The sequence below is a fragment of the Gavia stellata genome, chromosome 13 (genome assembly GCF_030936135.1).
Source record: "Gavia stellata isolate bGavSte3 chromosome 13, bGavSte3.hap2, whole genome shotgun sequence".
Lineage (NCBI taxonomy): Eukaryota > Metazoa > Chordata > Aves > Gaviiformes > Gaviidae > Gavia > Gavia stellata.
Window position 1 is genome coordinate 5,089,651 of NC_082606.1, and position 20,987 is coordinate 5,110,637.

The 20,987-nt window shown below is 36.1% G+C and overlaps 1 protein-coding gene across 1 annotated transcript in view; it reads left to right on the plus strand.

Annotated features, from left to right (window-relative positions):
* The window catches only part of HERC1 (HECT and RLD domain containing E3 ubiquitin protein ligase family member 1), an 86,865-nt gene that overhangs the window by 16,627 nt on the left and 49,251 nt on the right, over window positions 1-20,987 (plus strand). The window contains exons 14-25 of the mRNA XM_009816356.2: window positions 572-724; window positions 909-1,041; window positions 1,532-1,723; window positions 2,928-3,149; window positions 4,059-4,232; window positions 5,950-6,064; window positions 6,174-6,294; window positions 8,470-8,641; window positions 10,665-10,971; window positions 12,413-12,533; window positions 12,815-12,866; window positions 20,558-20,829. Of these exons, the coding sequence (XP_009814658.2) occupies window positions 572-724; window positions 909-1,041; window positions 1,532-1,723; window positions 2,928-3,149; window positions 4,059-4,232; window positions 5,950-6,064; window positions 6,174-6,294; window positions 8,470-8,641; window positions 10,665-10,971; window positions 12,413-12,533; window positions 12,815-12,866; window positions 20,558-20,829 (2,034 nt within the window). The remainder of the gene's footprint in view (window positions 1-571; window positions 725-908; window positions 1,042-1,531; window positions 1,724-2,927; window positions 3,150-4,058; window positions 4,233-5,949; window positions 6,065-6,173; window positions 6,295-8,469; window positions 8,642-10,664; window positions 10,972-12,412; window positions 12,534-12,814; window positions 12,867-20,557; window positions 20,830-20,987) is intronic.

Sequence of the window (20,987 nt, forward strand, 5' to 3'; positions counted from 1 at the left end):
TCCTGAGGGTGAGGGTTGGTAGTTTTTTCTTATTTTCTCTGGACCTCCACCAGACATCTAGATTGAGCTATCTACTTTGAATTTTCTACTTGAAACACACTCAGCTTTTTCAACATAATTCAGTCAAGCAGCCATCTACCTTCTGCTCCTTTTATTGCTATCCTAGATAATGCAAGGAAGGATTCTAATCTGAAACATTTTATGTATCAGCCCGCAATAAATTCTAAAGGGTTATTAATTACTTTAACATATTGTGATTTGGGGGTCAGGGTGAGGAGTGAGTTCTTTCATCCAGTTACCTGTGGTGAGTTGAACAAACTGCATCTGAAAATACTCTTTTTAGTGTAGAAATGTTGGCTTGAACAGCTATCACAACCACTACTGTGACATTCTAAACGATTGTAGTTTCAAGTTTGGTTATCCCATGATCCACTTGACATTATCTGATTTCTTTGATAATCACAGGTGCACACGGTAAAGGTCAAAGAGCTTCTTTTTAAGGTGATAGTCAAGTATTATAGCATTGGAAGACAGAGTTAATTGGTTTTTTTTCCCCTTTTTGTCTTAATAGGACCAAGCCTTTGGAGAACTGGAAAAAAACAGTGATAAATTTTTACTGGGTACATCATCATCAGAAAACAGCCAACCTGCTCATCTTCATGAGCTTTTATGTTCACTGCAGAAACAGTTGCTGGCTTATTGCCACATCAACAGTGTTAGTGAGGTGTGTGTCCTTACTTTTGTCATTTAGGGGGAAAAGTTAATTCAATATGCATGAGGACCAGAATGTTTTAAGATGCCTGTTGAAAATCTTCTGAGTATGTGAAAGCTAAACTGATTTTAAATAATGAACCCCTTAAATACATTTACTGAACTATTCTTCCGTTTGGTTGGTTGTTCCCTTTTAGAATTCCAGCAGTGTGGCACTGCTTCACAAACACCTTCAGCTTTTATTGCCTCATGCTACAGATATCTATTCCCGTTCTGCAACGCTGCTTAAGGAAAGCTCTTGGAATGGTAGTGTTGGGGAAAAACTGAGAGGTAAATGTTCGTGGAAAAATCAGTAATGGTGGCACCATAAGCTTAGGACAGTTCTTGTTTGTTTAAATTTGAATAATAAAATACCTTACTTTCCCTATTATCTGCATAAAGTAGACACCCCAAGCCTTCCCCAAAGGAGGAGATTAAGTGTCTACCCAAGGATAGCAGCTGGTTCATGCTTTTGATACAACGTTTTGCATACAGGAAGAATACAGAATAGAGAGGATATTGTCTCTGTGCATTATTGTTTCAGTTTCGTTAGTTCTAGATTTCTCTCTTTAAAGCACTTTCTTTTTTGAGATTACTGAAAAGCGTGGAAGTAAAATATGGAATGGATTAATAATTATTAAAGAAACTCCCCAATTCAACATGTACAGTTGAGACCTTTTGAGACAGCTGAGATATTTTTATGCAATTCTTTCTGATTTGTTAAATTGTGCTTGGAATATAATTATATTCTGTATTACGATTTTTTTTTTTTCCTCTGTAGATGTAATTTATGTATCAGCTGCTGGTAGTATGCTCTCTCAGATTGTCAACTCATTATTGTTACTGCCAGTATCAGTAGATCGGCCTTTGTTGAGTTACCTGCTAGATCTGTTGCCACCTTTAGATCGTCTTAATAGACTGTTACCTGCTGCAGCCCTTTTAGAAGATCAAGAATTACAGTGGCCACTTCATGGTAAGTGTAATAACTAACACGCTTTTAATCTGAAAAATAAAGAAGGGCATGTCATCTTTTTATAGTGGAAGTTTAACTTTCCCTTTAAAGATGGCTTTTTTTTTTTTAAGCTAAGTGTCTTACTACATCTCCTTTTCAAATTCTTAAATTTATTAACATCCCTTGCTGTGAAACATTTTGAGCTGCAGGCAAACTTCTTTATTCTGTCAACCCAGAATGTGTATTGACTTGAGTGGGAATCCAAGGGCAATATGGAAAATATATATTGAACTGAAAATACTAAGTTTGTAATACATGAAAATACCATTCTTTACTTGTAAAACAAACACTGATTTTAGAATCATAAAATATCTCGAGTTAGAAGGAACCCATAAAGATCATCAAGGCCAAGTCCCTACTCCTTGCAGGACTATGTAAAACTAAACCATATGACTTAAGAGCATCGTCCAGATGCTCCTTGAACTCTAACAGTCTTGGTGCCATGACCACTTTCCGGGAGAACCTGTTCCAGTGACTGATCACCCTCTCAGTGAAGAACCTTTTCCTAATGTCCAATCTGAACTTCCCCTGATGCAGCTAATAGATAATTTTGTCATAATCTGTTTACTTTCATGTCCAAATTTTACTTTTGCTTTCCATTTCGTGGTGTAATAGAATTTTAACTTAAAATCATGAATTACCTGCTAAATTCCTGACCGTGTGCCCCCAGATATTTCTGGTGCCAATGAAATAGCAATATAAAACCAGAGGTAAAGCGACCGACATTTGTGATAGGAGGTGCTATACTTACTTGACATTCACTGAATTTTTCATTAATATTTTTGGCAAAGTTTTCTGCTTTTATTAAGTGCTGTTTCCAGTTGTATCATTTATCTGTGCATGTTTATCAGAATGCAAAGAGGTATGTATTGGGCAAAATAGGTGCTTGGGCAGAGTTTAAAAGAGCCTTTACTCAATTGAGTGTGAACAGTTGTACCTTGAATGGTGATGGCCTCTGCCGCTGCTGCTGAAGTTACAATGTTAAGCAATCTATTCGTCCTAACTGCTGTTTCTTCAGTTTACAAGTTGTTGACTGAGGGACAAATCTGCTATTAACTGGGAAATATTAAGAAGATCTGCCATCTAATTTTGGACTAATTTTGGAATTGTTTTTAACATCTGGGCAACAGTGACGAATTTGACAATGCATTGCTAATACTTTTAGGTGGACCTGAATTAATTGATCCTGCTGGAGTGCCCTTACCACAGCCTGCCCAGTCTTGGGTATGGCTTGTTGATCTAGAGAGAACTGTAGCTTTGCTTATTGGGCGGTGTCTTGGTGGCATGCTTCAAGGACCTCCAGTGTCCCCTGAGGAACAGGATACAGCCTACTGGTTGAAAACTCCACTTTTCAGTGATGGAGTGGAAATGGATATTCCTCATTTAGGTAAGCTGTTAAATGCAAGTGTCTAATTGTCGTTGTAAATATTTGTGTTCAGTTTTGAAATTTCTGATGAGGTTTGAATAAGTCTGTGTAATTAGGGTTTGTCTTTCAGCGTTCTTGTCTATTTACGTAGTAATACAAAAAAATTGGAAAATAGTTATTTAAGTATATGCTGTAGTTTACAAAGGATCTTGTAAATGCATATGGAAGAAAAAGATGTGTAATTTCTCAGGGAAAGAAGGAACACAGACTTCACTGAGTTAATTTGAAATGTTTTGCTCTTAGATGCTCATCATTTAACAGGCCCACCAGGGGCTCTGTTGTTCATATTTATTACTGAAAAAGTTTATCTTGAATTGTATTTTACTTACAAAGAGTAACTCTTATTAATTAGAAATAATACTATTAAACACAAACTTCAATCCTTCTGATCTACCAGAAGTGTTGACAGGACTCAGCATTAGTATTTCTAGTCATCCTTTCCTATCTGAATAATGCACGTGCTTCTGCTTCTCTGTGGCCTGTTCCTCTTAGTTCACATCTCCTTCTTCCTCTAATTCTGAGTAGACTACTTCAAGACTTATTTACAAAACATAATATTTTGAAATGGGTCCATGTCTGAAGATACAATAATTGCAAGCATATGGCTATGTAGTTCAGGTAGAATTAATGGTGCAGAATTATGCTGTTGAAGCAGAGTTGGATAATGCTTCTAAATCTTCATACGTTTTACATAAATTGTAACTCTAAGTCATCTAACGTGAGTTTGTAGTCGGACAATGAGATGTCTTGATTTTTTTTTTTTTTAAAAACAAACTGGAGAGTGAAAGCTGTTTTATATAATGCTAGATAGATGCATGTAATCCTCAAAATTTGCAGAGTTTAACTTCTTAAGTATTTTCCTTCTGTTAGATAAATGCATGAGCTCCTTATTAGAAGTGGCCCTATCTGGAAATGAGGAACAGAAGCCATTTGATTATAAGCTGAGACCTGAGATTTCTGTCTATGTTGATTTGGCCTTGGGTTGTACAAAAGAGCCAGCAAGGAGCCTCTGGATCAGTATGCAAGACTATGCTGTTAGTAAAGGTAAGGTGTTGAAAATATGTGTGTGTCTGTGTGTGTGTGTGTGTGTTAAAAGCGTATCGCATGCTTCAACTACATGCCTAGCAGAATCTGATATTTTCTTTGGCAATGACTTTTAATTCTGCGACATGATCAGCTTAATTTATTGTTATGTTCCACGGTCTTGCTTTTGCTTTTTCTGTTACTTATCTTTGACATTGATGCCAGTGTTTGGCAAACATGTAGTTCAATGTTCCTTTTCCCTCCAAACTGGAAAAAAGAGACTCTTGTTTGCTTACTTGGTTGTTGGTATTTCTGTTTTCCTGGTAGAGCAGGATGAAACTTGAAATTAAAAAGAAAAATTGATGGGGAGGAGATGGGGGAAGGCAAAGTAACTTGCAAAATATGTTAGGAATGGGATGAAGGGGTAAGTCATCTTTTGTTTATCAAGTTTCTGGGAGGCTGGCCTTACAGTATTAATGGTTCTTCATGCTTATTCCCTAAAATCTGGGTTCCTACTCAAGCTTCCCATGTCTCCTTTTAATGAGATCCACTAAGTATTGTGGTTGTACTGTAACTCTCTACTGGATCCAGAGATAATTTTCTGTAGCTCTGGCCAAGCTAGGCCAGTTCAAGAAGAGAGCAAATGGTATTGTGTGCCTGTTGAGAGCAACACAGAGAATTGTGTTGCAGAATTCCACAGAAGTCGGAATTCCAGTAAAAAATGCTGGTTGTCTGTTCGCGAAATCTGAGATGAATGGGCTAATATGTATTATTTTGGTTAAGGAATTGGGTGCTTTAGAAGTTGATGTGGTTCTGCTCTGTTCACAATGCAAGCTGACTGAAAGTTGTATGGTGATGGTTAGCATACCATCAAATGCAAAGTAATGGAACTTGCTGAGGAGCAGGTTAGACTAAACTTTATGTGGCCAGGTAAGTTTCTGTGATTTCTACAGCAGTTTGCAAGGATTCATAGATAATATTTAATAGAAAAAAATATTATGGAGATATTTGTAAGGAAGTGGGACAGTAATACTTTATTTCCCCGTGAAAAATTGTGGTGCTTTGTGGAGGTTTGCTTGGCAGTTTGGTTGTTTTATAGTGGAACGGTATTATTTTTGTAATGGTTCTTTTTAAAGTGGAGAAAAATTATTTTGAAATTAAAAAGTCAGTTTCTGAAAATACTGGATGAACCTTAATTTTGAGACCTGAAAATGTCTCTTGTTAATATTAACAGTGAAGCTTGTGCTTAAGCTTGTTCTTGTGTTAATAGTTGGCTTTCCTACTGGAGATAAGGCTTTTTCATTGTAAGTGAATCTGCAAAATAATTCTTGAATGTGGTTTCAACCATGTGTAAAAGAGCAGAAAGTCTCAAATATGGTGTGTTTCTGAACAAGTTCCATGTAAATCAGTGGCTCGGTAAAGAGAAGAGCTCCAGTTCGGTATCCTTGCTTGAAAGAGAGGTTGCACCCTAAGTTCAGCTCTTTGAGTGTCTGGTGGCAGTTTGTGTGCATGCCCTTGGCTGACTGTTAGACTTGAGTACCTTGAACAGACCAAAACACTTTTGTCTGAAGCAGTGTATTTATGAGTTATTGATGCTAAACTTATTTCTTAAGCATTAAAACTACTTCTAAAGTGAAAGATTTAAATGGGTGAAGCTTTTTTTTTCCATGATGTCATTGAAAATATATTTGTTTGTTGGAAACAGTAGCCAGTTTTGATGAATCCTTTCTATTTTCAGATTGGGATACTGCAACTTTAATTAATGAATCACTCCTAGATACTGTGTCCAGATTTGTTCTTGCAGCTCTTCTGAAACATACAAGTTTACTTAGTCAAGCTTGTGGTGAGAGCAGGCAAGTAACTTAAAGCTGCTTTTAAAAGATCAACTTCAATTTGTAAAAGAGAGTTTGTATGACTTTTTTTTTTTTTTTTCTGTTTTGGGTCTCTTTTTTTTTTTTGTAGGTACCAGCCTGGCAAAGCCTTGGCAGAGGTATACCGTTGTGTATATAAAGTTCGGAGTCGCTTGCTTGCCTGCAAGAACATGGAACTTATTCAGACTAGATCATCCTCAAGAGACAGATGGGTAAGACTGTAAATGTCTTTTCCATTCTTCAGGCTTTACTGTGTATTAAGAAAATATTACCTAATGTTAGTTTCATACATGTTGCTGGTATTTTTGTTCTAGGTTTCAGGAGTTTTCAAATGAAAACGGGCAATGTATAGTTAGGAGTCCATTAATCAGTAGTACATGTGGTATTAAATCAATTGAAGCAAATGATTAATAGACAGCATTTGACTCAAGCGCAGCCTGAAGCCTAGTTTTACCTGTAAACATAGCACTAGTGTGCTGTACTGTAGAAGCCTAAAACTTAGATGTAGATTGCTTAGCTGTGTTGACCAGGCCACAGCTTAGTCTGGCTGCCATTCCTGAACCCGGCTGAGTTACCTGGGACTCTGATCTCTACCCCTCTCTGTACCTGTCTCTTCCCCTCCCCTGCCTTACTCCTTTTTCCTTCCTTCCAGGCCAGATTCTCTTCTTAGTCCTAACGTTATTTTAAGGCTACATGTCCTTGTCAGCCCTACATGAATGTTAGACATGGTAGGACTGGGTCTGAAACTAGCATGATGGCAACTTCTGAATCATTTTATTACGCCAGGTCAGAATTGATGATGGAAGTGTTCATTGAATTACTCAGGGTTGGGGGGTGTTAGGCATTACATGGTAGTCCTTAAAGTAGGATTAGGGTTTCTCTGATAGGATTTTTAATTGCTGTTTACAATGTACCAGTGGGATATTTTTAATTAAGGAAACTCTCATGTGACATCAGGATTATGAGGCTTTTTAGCTATTTTGTAAAGCACTAGTGATGCTTTTTAAAATTGTGTATGTCTGGTTCCACCTTTTAATTAATATTAAGGGGATGTGTGTCTTTGCCCCTTCCTTTCTCATGGTAGGGGTCTAACATATCTGCAAGAGATTCAGCACCTCTGAAAGTGTGTGCACAGGACAGTATGCGTACGTTAAGCTTGGTGGTTCTCTGGCTTACCAAGCATACACAGGGTGGTCATTTTCTAAACACGCAATAAATCTGTTGCTTCATGTTCATGTTACAGCTGTTGTGTATGCTCGCAGTCAGGTACTGTGTACTGTGTGTGTGCAATAAGTTCCATTACTCCTGGAAATCCCCAAGCTTATTGCACAGATGCAATACAGCAAATCTAAATGTATGCAGTACATTTGTTGCTTCAGGGAGATCTCAGGTTTAATAAATAATTATTAATTAATATTAATTAATAATAATCTCAGGTTTAAAAAGTAGCTGGTTTGCATTTGCACAGTATGCACAGGCTTAATGATAGAATGACGAGAGCAAATCAGAGGTGCCAGAAAAATGGTTACCATGATCTGCTGCTACCACTACCTTCCGTTTTTTTGGAAGGGAAAACTGCCAGGATAGGGCAGATGAATTACACTGGTGGGATGTGTATGGCCCAAGATTTGTACTTCTAAAGTATTCTAAAACCTCTAACATAACTGTATGCTTTATATTTAAAGCTTTGCCTCCTTCAGATTGTCTAAAGCTGTTGCCTCCACTGGAAAATTGTCTATTAGGTAGTAAGTATTTTGCTGATCAGCACTTACATCCTCAAACTGGAGGAAAGCATCAACCAAAATATATCGACTCAATCAAAAAGATTTTTTGAATTCGAATTCTAAGACTATTGTTATTCTTGTGCACCTCATATGCTAATCTTTGATCTTGGGGTGTGCATTTGTTTAATTTCGTTGACATAAAAGGGAGGGAAAGAAGTGCAAACTCAGGACTGTTAAGAATAAAAATGGGAACATATTGGGTATCACTTTAAGTAACAAAATCTTGTCAATCGAAGTAAGTTTTATCATATTCATGTCCTTTTTAAAGGGGGAAAATTTTGTGAGACAGCAACATGTGGTTGCTAAAGACTTTGATGTTGAAGTGTCAAAGTTTGACAATAGAGTCTAAGTAAGCATTACAAGGAGACATTTTTCTGCAGATAATCTGAGTAACAGTTATTAAAGGAAAATTGAATTTTCCAACTTAAGTATTTAAAGCCTTGAATGTAAACAGCCGTCTTTGTTGTTTATTTCACACAATATCAAAAGTATCTTTTTGTTAGGAAAAAAACTTACTAAATATCTATGTCCTTTTATGTTCATCTTTCATTTTGGTGAGAATTAATTTCACTGTATATATATATATTTTTTTTTTTAATCAAGATGTTAGATAACCAAGAATCTGCTGATGTTGATACTCAAGAACATTCTTTTACTCGTACAATTGATGAAGAAGCAGAAATGGAGGAGCAGGCAGAACGTGACAGAGAAGAAGGACACCCAGAACAAGAAGATGAAGAGGAGGAAAGAGAACATGAAGTTATGACAGCTGGTAGTAAGTACTAGTTACGTATGTCAATAATGTAATGTGCTTTGGAAGGACAATATATTTTTCTCTCCGAGGGAAAATGGAGAAATTATTTGAAAGATTGTGAAAGATTTATCTGCATAAACATTGTGAGAAGTTAATTTTTATAAAATGGTGTGGTGCTTTTATTGGGTCAGAAAAATCTTCTGATACAAGGGAATGTGAATACTAAGCAAGTGGACTGCCTTTATGGGCAATTCTCAGGGCATCTGACATATAGCAACACTTCTTATATGCATTGTCTACAAGACTAATAGGTTTTATATTGTTTTCTCTAAACATCTATTCAATAGATCTTCGAGTTTTCATCGGTATTAATAGATAGAATTTTTGCTGTGTTTTATGTGTTGTTCTTGTATGTAATAAGCTTTGTAATAAGGGTAATGTTATTCTGAAGTTTGGAAACAAAGCTGCTACTGATAACAGTGGGCTGACTGAGTTGGAATTCACCTGTATCTTTGAATATCTCTTCTTGAATCTGTCAAAGACGTGGAGGTTTCAGTCGAAGTTTGGTATTTGTAACACTTTTTGGAATACTTTCTCATGGGTTTTCTAAAGAACTTATTTAATTTTTCAGAAGATAGCTTGAAAAAGGTGAACTTCGCAAACTGTTGTTATACTGACTTGGGCTTGTAATCAGGCCCAATGGGGTAGTTAATCCTTAATTTTTCCAATTTTAGTGAAGCAACATACAGTCACACTCAGTTGTTTTTTCTATTGTTACCCTAGTGTTCTCGAAGACAGAAATCATGTTAGCCTTCGAAAATTACTGTAGAATGTTTGTAGTTTAAAAAAAAAATTGGCTGACTTGAAATATTTCCCATAGGTGTATAATTTTTTTTGCCTTTTCCAAATATTGTTCCTCCAGATACTGTTAGAATGTTTATCTTTTTCCAGCCTCATCACCTATTTTGCTGACAGTGTTTATATTCGCTGTTAGGACTCCCATATTCCTGTTTGGGATCTTATAGACCTAAATGTATGTTACACCTTTAGTTTCTATATGATGTATCATTACATCCACAGTGCAGTAGGCTTTCCTGAAAGTGTACTATGGAGTTGAATTGCACATGCATGAGATGATTTACGGTTCTAGAAGGTGTACTCCTGTGTTACCTGTTCAGTAGATACAATATGCTTTTGCTGCTTGATATGCAGTTATCCTGGGCAGCTCAGTGTTCTCAAATTCTACAATAAAGGAAATGTATCCAGAAATATGCAGACAGACAGTAGTGTTAACATGCACAAATAAGTGGGAAGATGATGATTCTTTTATTGGAGGTCCTAAGGGAAGCTGATCCTGACATGCAGAGTTCAGTTTGTGTCCTTGATGCCTTGCTGCTTCTACCTGTTAATATCAATCAAAGAAGTGTTTGGGTTTACCTTTGCCTTTCCAAAGGGGAACTAAATCTTTAAAGTGATTAAGTCAAGAGAGCTTTAGGTATTTGGACAGAGATGACGTTGTCTCACATCTTCTTTAGAAGAATCTGGCACCTAAGACAGCAACAGAATTAAGCAAAGTGAAGGATAAGAATTTTGATAGGATCTTCATTGTACTGACCAAAGCTAATAATAAAAGCCTGCAACTGTTTCAGTATTGAATTACAGATATGCTGGTGTCTGGAATACGGATTTACAGAAGCATTACTTTGTATACATCTGCTAAAAGGCAGACATGAAGTAATCTCTTTCTCTTTGATGCTCTCCAAACAGGAGTAGGGTTGCAGTGAGACACTGAAAGAGTGTTTAATGTTCTGTCAAATTGCACTGTCCTCTTCATTTTAAACTTAACATTGTGTAAATGCTTCGTTTAATCTGTTTGCATGACTTCTTTTATAGCTTTGTATTATTTATGTATTCTTTTACTGTTGGAAAAATATTCGTTGTTCTTTGTAGTGGGGCAGTTTTTGGCCCAAGATGTAGATGAATATTTCATTCTATGTAGCTTTGTCTAGAAGTTAAGACCTTCTTTTTGTGTTGCATGTTACAGAAATATTTCAATGTTTCCTATCAGCCCGTGAAGTAGCTCGCAGTCGGGATCGAGATAGGATGAACACTGGGACAGGGACTAGACTTGATGATCCACCTCCTCAGTCTCAGCAGGAACGAAGAATCAGCACTGATCTCACAGAAGGTCAAGATGTGTATACTGCTGCCTGCAACTCTGTGATCCACAGATGTGCGTTGTTGATCTTGGGAGTAAGCCCTGTTATTGAGGAGCTCCAGAAACGAAGGGAGGATGGACAGTTACAGCAACCTCCCTCTACTACTCCTGAGGGGATTGGACTCATGACAAGGTGGGGTTTGCTGATTGCTTAAAATAGTTAGCTTTTCTCTGCTTCCTTTATAATTGATTAAATAACCTCAGTTTTCCTCTGAGGATTCTTAGAATTTTTTTTAAAAGAAGATTTTTGCCTAGAGCAATGTTACATTTTTGTTGAGAATAGGGGCTTTTCTCAATTTTCTTTGTCCACATTAACTAAACCTTAGTAAGAGTTTTATTCTGTTTGGACCATATTTACTTATTAATCACTTATTAGTAATTATTACCATTACTACTTATTAAGTTGGGCTTAGTGATAAATAGTAATGAAGTCCATGTCATCAGGTGTAAAGATAATCTGAGGTAATTGGAAAATTCTCTGTTTTTCCTAAGATTTCTTTATGTGTTTGGATTTTTTTATTACTGTGTGTGTATTTTCTTGAACTTTACCAATGTCCTATATAGTAGTATCCAAAAAAATGTGTAGGATATGTTTAAAAGCAAAAGTTGCAAAGCTTGTTATGGAAAGGGTGTCGTTCATGATGGATTTTTATAAATATTCCTAACATATTGGCATGTGTAAGACACTGTTGTTAGGTATAGGAGAATAAAAAAATAAAGCCAGACAGCTCATTGAAGTGGAGAAGTGTATAATTTACAAAAGTGTAAGTACTACATAATGTATTTTAATTTTCATAACCTGAGATATTCTTGGTAACAGTTTTATTCTGAACTTGACCCATTTCACAGAATCACTAAGGTTGGAAAAGACCTGTAAGATCATCAAGTCCAACCATGAACCATAAAGTTTTATTCTAGAGATCTCTGTGTGAGTGTACACAGGAATTGTGTAGCTGGTGCTACTAGTGAACTCCTGAGTCTACTTAAGCTTCTAGGGTACAGAAAGTCTACTCTGGTATTTAAAATAAAGATACTGACGAGGAGTTCAGAGGGAGATTATATATATTCAGTACCCTTTTATTCTTTTTGCCTCTTTTTGGAAATCTAGTCCTTAAAGCATGGGTGGCTGCCTCTGTTGTTGTCAAAGTGGCTTTCATCTCCAACATAGCAACTAGGATGCATTTCATGGGTGGGTTTTTAGTAAGTTCAGTGCTTTTTCACCCACTTACTCTGTCTCTGTTTTCTTGTCCTCTCAGCTCAGAAGTGTTTCTATAGACTGTATGTAATACTTACCAAGGCACTTGAATGATCATTTGAGGTTGCCGTTTGTTGAGTTGACCATTAAGGGTGTTAAGAAGTAACAAAGTTTACTAATACCCTTTATAAGCATAACAGTTGAAGCCATCAGACCACTTTTTTCCTCTTTGTTGTGTTTTTGTGATGCTCTGTGATAGTCTGCTCCCAAATAGAACTGTGGTACCTGCTAAATTTGACTATCAAATCTTACTTTTGCCTAATATCAGTATTTTCTTTCTGTGCGTGTGTGCACATGCATTTGTGTGCACCTGAAGCAGGAGTGAAAGTCTTACTGCAGAAAGTCGCTTAATCCATGCAAACTCAAACTACAGACTGATTAAGTCAAGAAGTGAATCTGATTTATCTCAGCCAGAATCAGATGAGGAAGGTTATTCACTGGTAAGTAAACTAGCATTATGTATTTGGAGATTGTCAATATAATATTTAGATGGGAAGTACATCTTAAACATTTGTTTAGTACTGTGTTTCAGTATAGAGATCTCTTCTAATAACCACCATTGTTAAAAGAAAGTAATGGTGGTAAAAAAAAAGTTGACATCATTATAGCTCTGTTAATTTTCTCACTTTTATGGGTGAGGGATGAGTTTTAAATACTTAAATATTATGCACCACATACGTTCACCTAAAGAAATGAGGCTTTTATTCATCTTTTCATCTAGAGTGGAAGACGAAATGTTGATTTGGATTTGGCATCATCACACAGAAAGAGGGGTAAGTTTTGTTGTTTACCATGTGAATGTTGTCCTGATAAGTATGTTAGTATTTCTTAAGTTAAAAGGTGTTTGCAATTAAATACAGTACATAATGGCAATCAGGATGTTAAAACTATTTAAAAACAACATTTAAAATAATTATTACCTACTGTTTGTTGTGCTAAGTTCTGTTGCTTTGTGACTTGGTTATAGTATTTCCTAGGTTATAACTATTTATTCTAGTTTCTACAATTGCAGTGCTCTTTTGAAGCAAGTGAGGATTTCTGTGAGGTCCAGTGAATTAGGAACTTTCATTCTGTTTTCACTCGCGTGACTTCGGGAAGAAAAAATTGGCAGTGGAACACTATTGTTGTGCTAACAATGAACTTTTACCTTAAAATGTGCTTGAACATGGAGAACTCGTATCCAGAAAATACCACTTCAATTTTTGCATCCTCTCAACACCAGCACACCTACAGACACCAAGCAGCCGCTGCTTCTATTACTCCAATATAAATCAGATTTTTAGCTTTTGTACTGCTTTTTGTTGCTGCTTCATTCTGGAGAATCTCAATGAGCTTCTTCACAGAAGGTAGTGGAGGGAGCAAAGAATGTTTACAGAGAGACCAGAACGTCCCACTGCTCTGAATGATGCAGAGTCTCTGCTAGAATCACGACTTAAGTCTGTTGTATCTGTGAGAATCTTGGGAAGAGGTTAACAGGAATTAGGTTGGGTTATGATATGCTTTAATTACAGCAGTCTTAATACTGTTAGGTAATGTAAGAATTCTAGTTTAATAGCCTTCATCATTAAGCAGAGTACTGAGAGGTTGCTTGCTTTTTAAAGTCTTTTGGAGTTGTGAAGCAAGCTATCAGTGGCAACACTCATTACGCTTCAATTTGTAAATGATGTGGAAATTCCTTGTACGTGGATAATCAATTGAATGAGTTGAGCAAGTAAAGAAATTTACTAGAGCCATTCGTACTGTGACAGCAGGATGTGTGTTGGCATTCTCAGTGTTAGAAGATCTGTCAGCACTCTGATCTGCAGTGCATTCTTTGAAGCCACCATTTTTAGCTTTGCCATTAATCTGACACAGAACTCTGCACTCACTTTCCTCTATATCCTAAAAATAATTCAGGGAATCATCTTGGGTTACATCTGAGATACAGTATATCTTACGGATTATGGTTCCTGAACTGTTGGTTAGACTGATGAGGTTGTTTTGGTCACAGGCTCGAGGAAGTAAGGAATAATGCAAGAATAGACTTTGTCAACCAACCAGTCTATAGAAGCTTTTTATTACAGAAGAACGTTCTGCTTCAGGTGTGTAACACTGAGGAGAAACAGGAATAAATGCAGTTGATGTATCCAGAATCTGAAAAAGCTCAAATAGCTCATTTGCAAACTGAATGCTATGACAGCATGTACCGATACCTGTATTCTGGTACTGGAGGACTTCTTTTGCTGTCCCTTGGTACTTACAGATTTTTTTTTTTTTGTCTGGCTGTGGCAACTGGAAGTTAGTCAGCATACAATAATGAAACTTTTCTACTTGTGCTGGATGATATATATGACAGTTTTGGTTGATACCCAATACCAGACTCATCCAGCGAATGCAGGGTGCATTCACAGGGAAACATTCCTGATACTTGTATCAAGATCAGGAAAAGCTCTACAAAGATCTGTGTGAGCAAGTGGATAAGCTGTTCAGCTCGGTGCTATTAAGGGTCTTCCATTTCTTATGAAATGTCTGGTTTTGTGAATCCTAGTTATCTTCTAGAACTGAAGCATGCCCCAGTGTTTGGTGAAGATGTAACTTGCAGCCATTTTGGATTGTCCACCCCTTGTAACATAGCCAGCACACTGAAGTGCTAGAGATACTGCAATGCCTATCAAGGATGTTTTGACTGGTAAAAACCCTTCAGTTTCATCTTTATTCTTGTGATATGCTGTGACTAATGAAGGGGACATTTATGTTCGCTGTTACCTCAGCTTTAAGAAAAGGAGAAATCTAAATTCTTGCAGCATATTCGCATTATGCTGTGCTCCATCCCAAGTGGCTGGCAAAAGAGATTAAGGAGTTCCATCAGAATGAGCTATCTACATTTGAATTTGCTACATTTGTTAAGAATTGAAGGATTAGAAAAAGCCTAGTTTCCTGTTTATGGCAAGTATACCGCTGTAGAAGATAGGACCTACTACAGCATTGTTCCTCAAGGTGTTATCCAGCTGGAATTTTAAGTGCCACCAAAGTCAGATTCCCCTGAAGCAACCATTAGACATTTTAGTGAGAAACAAGCAGCATATTTTTATTCATTAGAGGTTTTTCTGATATGTTCTTTCCATATTCACATTTGTACCTCGTGCTCCTAGGACTTCCATATATGATCTGCTTTTGAGTGGAAGATATGGAAGGTTTTATATCAATCTAAAGGAGGAAAAGGAGAGGAAGGAAACATGTATGCTGTAGAGATGCTAGAGAAGATCTCTATTTCGAGTGTAGAGGATAGTCGTGCATTACAACAGCAGCATATGTGGGAAACACTAGTTGAATTGCAAGTAACATAAAGTAAAGCCTCCTGTTTTTTCTTGTCTCTATTTCTACAAAACAGCAGTAACCATTGTTGCTCTAAGGGACCTAGAGCTGAACTTTTCAAATTTTTGTTGGATTGAATATACAGTTGGCAGTGTTAGGTGGAAAAGAACAAGCGGAGTCTTACAGAAGAACCATAGGAACCACTTCTCATTTCTTTCAGTTGAAGTTTATTATTCAAAAAATTCAATCATGTTCCCTTTTACATGTGGTTTTTAGAATAATATCTTACTGCAGTTTGCAGCAGTTCCTTGAAAATATTTGTTCTTTTAAGCGTGTCTCCGTAAACTGTGTGAAGGAAGTTGACAACCAGCGCTAGTTGGAAAGCAAGGTTTTTTCCTGAAGAAATTTCCTTCTATCACCATTGTTTTTTTTCCTGTAGACTGCTGTTTTGGAGACATAAAAGGGAATTTTCACTAAAAAAGTTTCCTTAATACATGGGCATGAGGTTCCTCCCATCTCTTCTTAACTAGTGTACTAGAATTTAACCACACTACTTGTTACAGAACCCTGGCCACACATGATGTTTCCAGCTGACGTTTTGTAGGGTTCATTTATATGAACTCAACTATACTCTATGCAGAGTATTTGATCCTTGCAAAGTTGTCAAAATAATGTAGTGTGTATAGGGTATCAGTGAGTCGTTCTTTTGTAACAGCAAGAGAATAATTCCCTCTGGAGTGGATTGGCTTATTTTAGAACTTCTGTTTATTGAATGCAGCAACTTGTTATTCAAAATTCAGATCACATTTCCTTAATAATTGAATCTCACTATTGGTTATAGTCTGATTTTTATGGTACAAAAGCTGTTCCTATTCATAAATTGCAATATAGAAAACTAGCAGTAACAAAAATACTGATACTATAAGTTGTTCCTGTAGTCTTGCAGATGAGTATGGAAGGAAAGCATTCTCTTTTTACTCAATTAATGTCTTAGCCACTCAGTCCAATCTTTAATCTAATTGCCTTCTTCCTTCATTTATCATATCTGTTCAGAAATATGACTGCGGTATTCCTGCTTCAGCCTGAGGATCCTTTGAGTGTCTTGTTCCTTGCTATTATCTAGTTATTTCTGAATTAGTAAACTTTTCCTTCCATTCTGGCAGAAAAAGTCTTTTTCAATACTTTTTGCCATAAGGGGTGATGAACACAGTATTATTTTCCCCTCATATCTAAGCCCTTTGGGGTTTTTTTTCTTGCTTAGATTCATCTTTTTCAATTTTGAAGATCCAGAGAGTATGCCTCAAAATGTTGTACCTATCCTGTACAGTACCCGTGGGTTACTGTACACTGCATTAGATACTTAACAGTAAAGAATGCCTATTTATCAGTGCAATCATCAACATAGTTACAGACAGACGAGAGTCCTCCAGTCTTGGCTTTTCTTACTTCACATAAATCTTAGTTCAGTGAATTTCGGTGTGCTTGTGTGTTCTGTAGTACTTTACTAATACAATTGGGCAACTCTGAAAAAAGCAACAACTTAAATGAAATCCAAATTAAATTGAAATAATTTTGTGTACCTCTTATAATATGAGTTCTGCATTTTGAAATTGAAAGATCATGTTTGAGTAAGGGATGTAAACATGTCTTGGTGTATGCATATAACTGTGTTAAAGGGGATGTATTTTTTTTCCCTGAAAAGAAGATAGAGAATTCAGAAAGTCTGTTACTAGGCTATACCACTTCGAAACAAGAGTAAATATTTTTTTCCCCAAACTTTGCTGCTCTATGTATTGTTATATTGATTGAGATGAGACTGATCATTTAAGTCTAAGTCAGAAAAATATGAGGAAGAGATTTTATGAATATGTTACCTTCTGTTTCAAATGTCTGCTTTTGTCTTCTGATTCTTGTGTGGTGTAGTGTATTTACTCCTTTTTGGCCAGTTGAGCCCCAGAAAAAAGAAGAGCTTCAAGCAAGTAACTGATGGCATGTTTATTTTTTTGTCTCTATAGCTTCCCTACATCTTTTATGTTTTATGAAGTGTGTATTGCAGCTGTGCCACATTCATTTAGAAAACTCATTATTACAAGCTGGCTTATAAGGACAAGTAAACTTTTTTTTTTTACTGTAAGCTTAAAGTTTATTCTTATGTGCAACTCTATTCATGTGATTGTAGAGGCTTATGGAAGTGCTAAGCTGCAATCAATTCTGTGTAATTGATATTACACAGAATCAAGCTAAGCTCTAATATACAATCACACTTGATTCTTCTATTAATATTTAACATCTTCAAGGAAAAAAATTTACTTTGTTTTAGATTTGTGTTTTTAATTCTGATGTATAATACTTTGACTTCTGACATCTTTGTTTTTAAACTCTATACTTTTAGTTATAACTTCTCTCGTTTTGCATTTAATCCGTATCTCATAATTGTTGGACTTTTCTCCTAATTTGAAACAATTTTAAATTGTTCTTACATTTAAACATTCTTGCACTTAATACTAAAATGATTAGGTAAGACCTCATCTTTTTTCAAATATGAAATAGTTTAGGTTTTTATTAATATATGGTGGGGTTTTTTTCTTACAAGATTTGTTAACTATCAAAAATTTAATTTTATTCTGATGTTCTGTTAATCCTTGAAACATGTCCTAAAGCTTATGATTTAAGACATTGGAATTGCTTTTTATTTCTTTACAAATCCTTTGATTCTGTGCTGTGCTTAGTAGTGGCGTAGCGTAGCGTAGGACAGGCAGGGAATAGAAAGCTAATGTCACTCTGGGATGCTTTAAGCTCTCCTGCTGTTGAAAGACTGCAGGGCTTAAAGAGGCTTTTGAAATACTTGTTGCTATGTGGGCAACGTTTTGAGGACTTGGTAATGGTCTAGCTGTGCTTCCTGTAGGAAATCTGAAGCTTCATTTATCCTCTCCCTTGGGCTCTGTTCACCATGTGTATTCTAGGAAACTCCTTCCTACATGAAACTGAGTATTTTAGCACCCTTTTATTCTTCTCTGTCCTGTTTATCTTTTGTTTCTCACTTGCCACTTCAGCATATAACTTAGTTTTTAATAGAGAGCTTTAAAAAAAGTATAGTAAGAATATTAAAATTAGGGTAAGGTAGTATCTGTCTTTACTTTTGTTTTAAATATTGTCACCGGGTATGAATTGTAAAATTGAGTAACAGGATTTCTTTAAATTCTTTCATAGTAAATGTGAAAAAATAGATTGTTCTCTGTAAACCAGGTCATATTGCTGTGTTACATAAACCAGCAGAAATTAGGAAATTAGATTACACTTTGAAAGTAGTGTTTAAACTTAATCTTTGCGTTATCCAAAATAAATTTGTGTGTGTATATTTTTGTCAAATACCTAATATGACCAAAGTACTGTGATGGTTCTTTCTGAAGCCATTGCAATCTGTTTAGTAGCAAGTGTAAGGAATACCATGCAAATGCACATGAACACTATTTACAGAAAAGGAAATGGGATGTGAACAGGTTTTCATAATTCATAGAGAATTAAGGTTTTTGGCAACTAAGTGGAGACTAACTACCTAATTTACTAAGAAAAAGCAAAATTTCACAGTAATTTGAATTTGTAAGTTCCATGAACATGCAAATTGTGACCTGCAGGTGCAGATGGGTTGACAGAATAATAGCGTTTTGCATTTACCTTAGGGAAAGAATGGTGGGAATGGTTGCTAGAAGAGTTGCCCTAAGTTCAAAAAGTGGTGTGTCTGTCTTTCCTTGTTCCTATGAGCGGCTGCTTACAGAGCTGCTGCAGGTAGGCAGTGTTTGAAGGAGGTCCTGAAACTGATGTCCAGCTGTTAGCACTGGAACTCAGCCTCACTGGTGGAAGAAAGCTTTCAACAGATGAAATGCTATGAATTTGTGTGACTTTTTCCTGAAAATGGCTATGTTTAATGAAGTTTGAGGCAGATACCCTGCAGACAGATTTTAACAACTGAAGTGTTAATGTAGATTTGTACAAGTACTGTGAATGGGTTGTGATTCTCCAAATGATACCTCTAGTTCATTGTACACAAGAGACTTTAATATTTAAAAATTCTGTGTAGATTATTTAAGATAATTCAAACTAGAATTTCAAAATTAATTTAAACTTACATTAGGTTTCCACATGGGTCTCCACACATTGCCTATCTATACAGATAGAAAGTTCTTTTGAGCAGGGTCTGCCCTCTTGTAATACCTTGCATAGCTCCATGTCAGCTAACAGCATTTACAAAAATAATAAAACACCAACTTCTGTGTTGATAGGTATATTTAACTGATGTGTATCAGCTAACTGCTGATGAAGGTATGACTTCGGTGGCATTGCACTCATTTGTGCCAGGGATAGAGTTCTAAAAAAACTCTTTTGGAAATGAGATCAAATATATGGTGATAAATAAGTTCTAGTGCTGCAGATTGATGAGTGATGCTCATTTGAAGAAGTACATTTCTTACTGATGGTGAAGTTTCATGTAGTGTAATGACATGCCGATCTAACAGGAAATACTTGAAAATAGAATTGTGAAACTGCCAGATAACAAAGACATAGATCTAATACATGCTGTAGAGAGTATTTAATATATGTGTATCTGTTTATCTTGAATCATAACAAAGTAAATGTTCTCTGTTAGTCTAAAACAAAAATTTTCTGCTCCCTTCTGCAATCATGAATTCTGTAAATATTTCATCCAAAATAACATTGTGCTTTTTCAAAGCTATGACATACATAGTGGCTTGATTATAACCAAAAACCACTCTTGTTTTATGGTTAGACCTTAAAATAAATATCCAAAGTGCACAATTTCTGTTGTAGCAGTTCTTTTCTTTACTATTTTGTCATTTAGCTGCAAGCATTTTTATTCAGTGTTCTAGCTTTAAGCTGAGCAGTTTGAGTGGCTTCTATCTTTTTGTTTTCTCACTTGGCAGTGTGTTGCGAAACTGCTTAACATAATTAAGAGAAATACAGCCTTTCCTTTAGGGAAATTGCTGTAAATTTAAATCAAGTGTTTCGCTCTAAGTTGCTTAATGCATGTTATAATTAAGATGAATATCCATTTTCCACCTGTATGAATAGTAGCAGTTCAGTCTTTACCTACTGTCAAAATGTGTTACCAGGTGAATTGGAACTTATGAGACTTCATTATGTATATCTTTAGGAGCAATACACAGTCAAGTGGAACCTTTAAGTGACTCATGGGCTCGACTAAAACACAGCAGAGATTGGTTATACACTTCCTCTTACTCATTTGTTGAGTCCGATTTTGATCTCTCAAGATCCCTTGGAGTTCATACTTTGATTGAAAATGTTGTCAGCTTTGTAAGTGGAGATGTGGGAAACTCGCCAGGATTTAAGGAACCAGAGGAAAGTATGTCCACCAGTCCACAAGCGTCAATAATTGCAATGGAGCAGCAGCAGCTGAGAGCTGAGGTAAGTTTCAGTTTAACACATTTTCTTATGTTTCATACATTATACTCATTTCGTGGAGTTTTTTTAAAGAAAAAAAGATGAGAAAACAGCTACCTCATTCGTTCTCACTTACAGTTGAAGATGCTCTAGTTCTAATTTCTTAGGATACTTGCTACTTA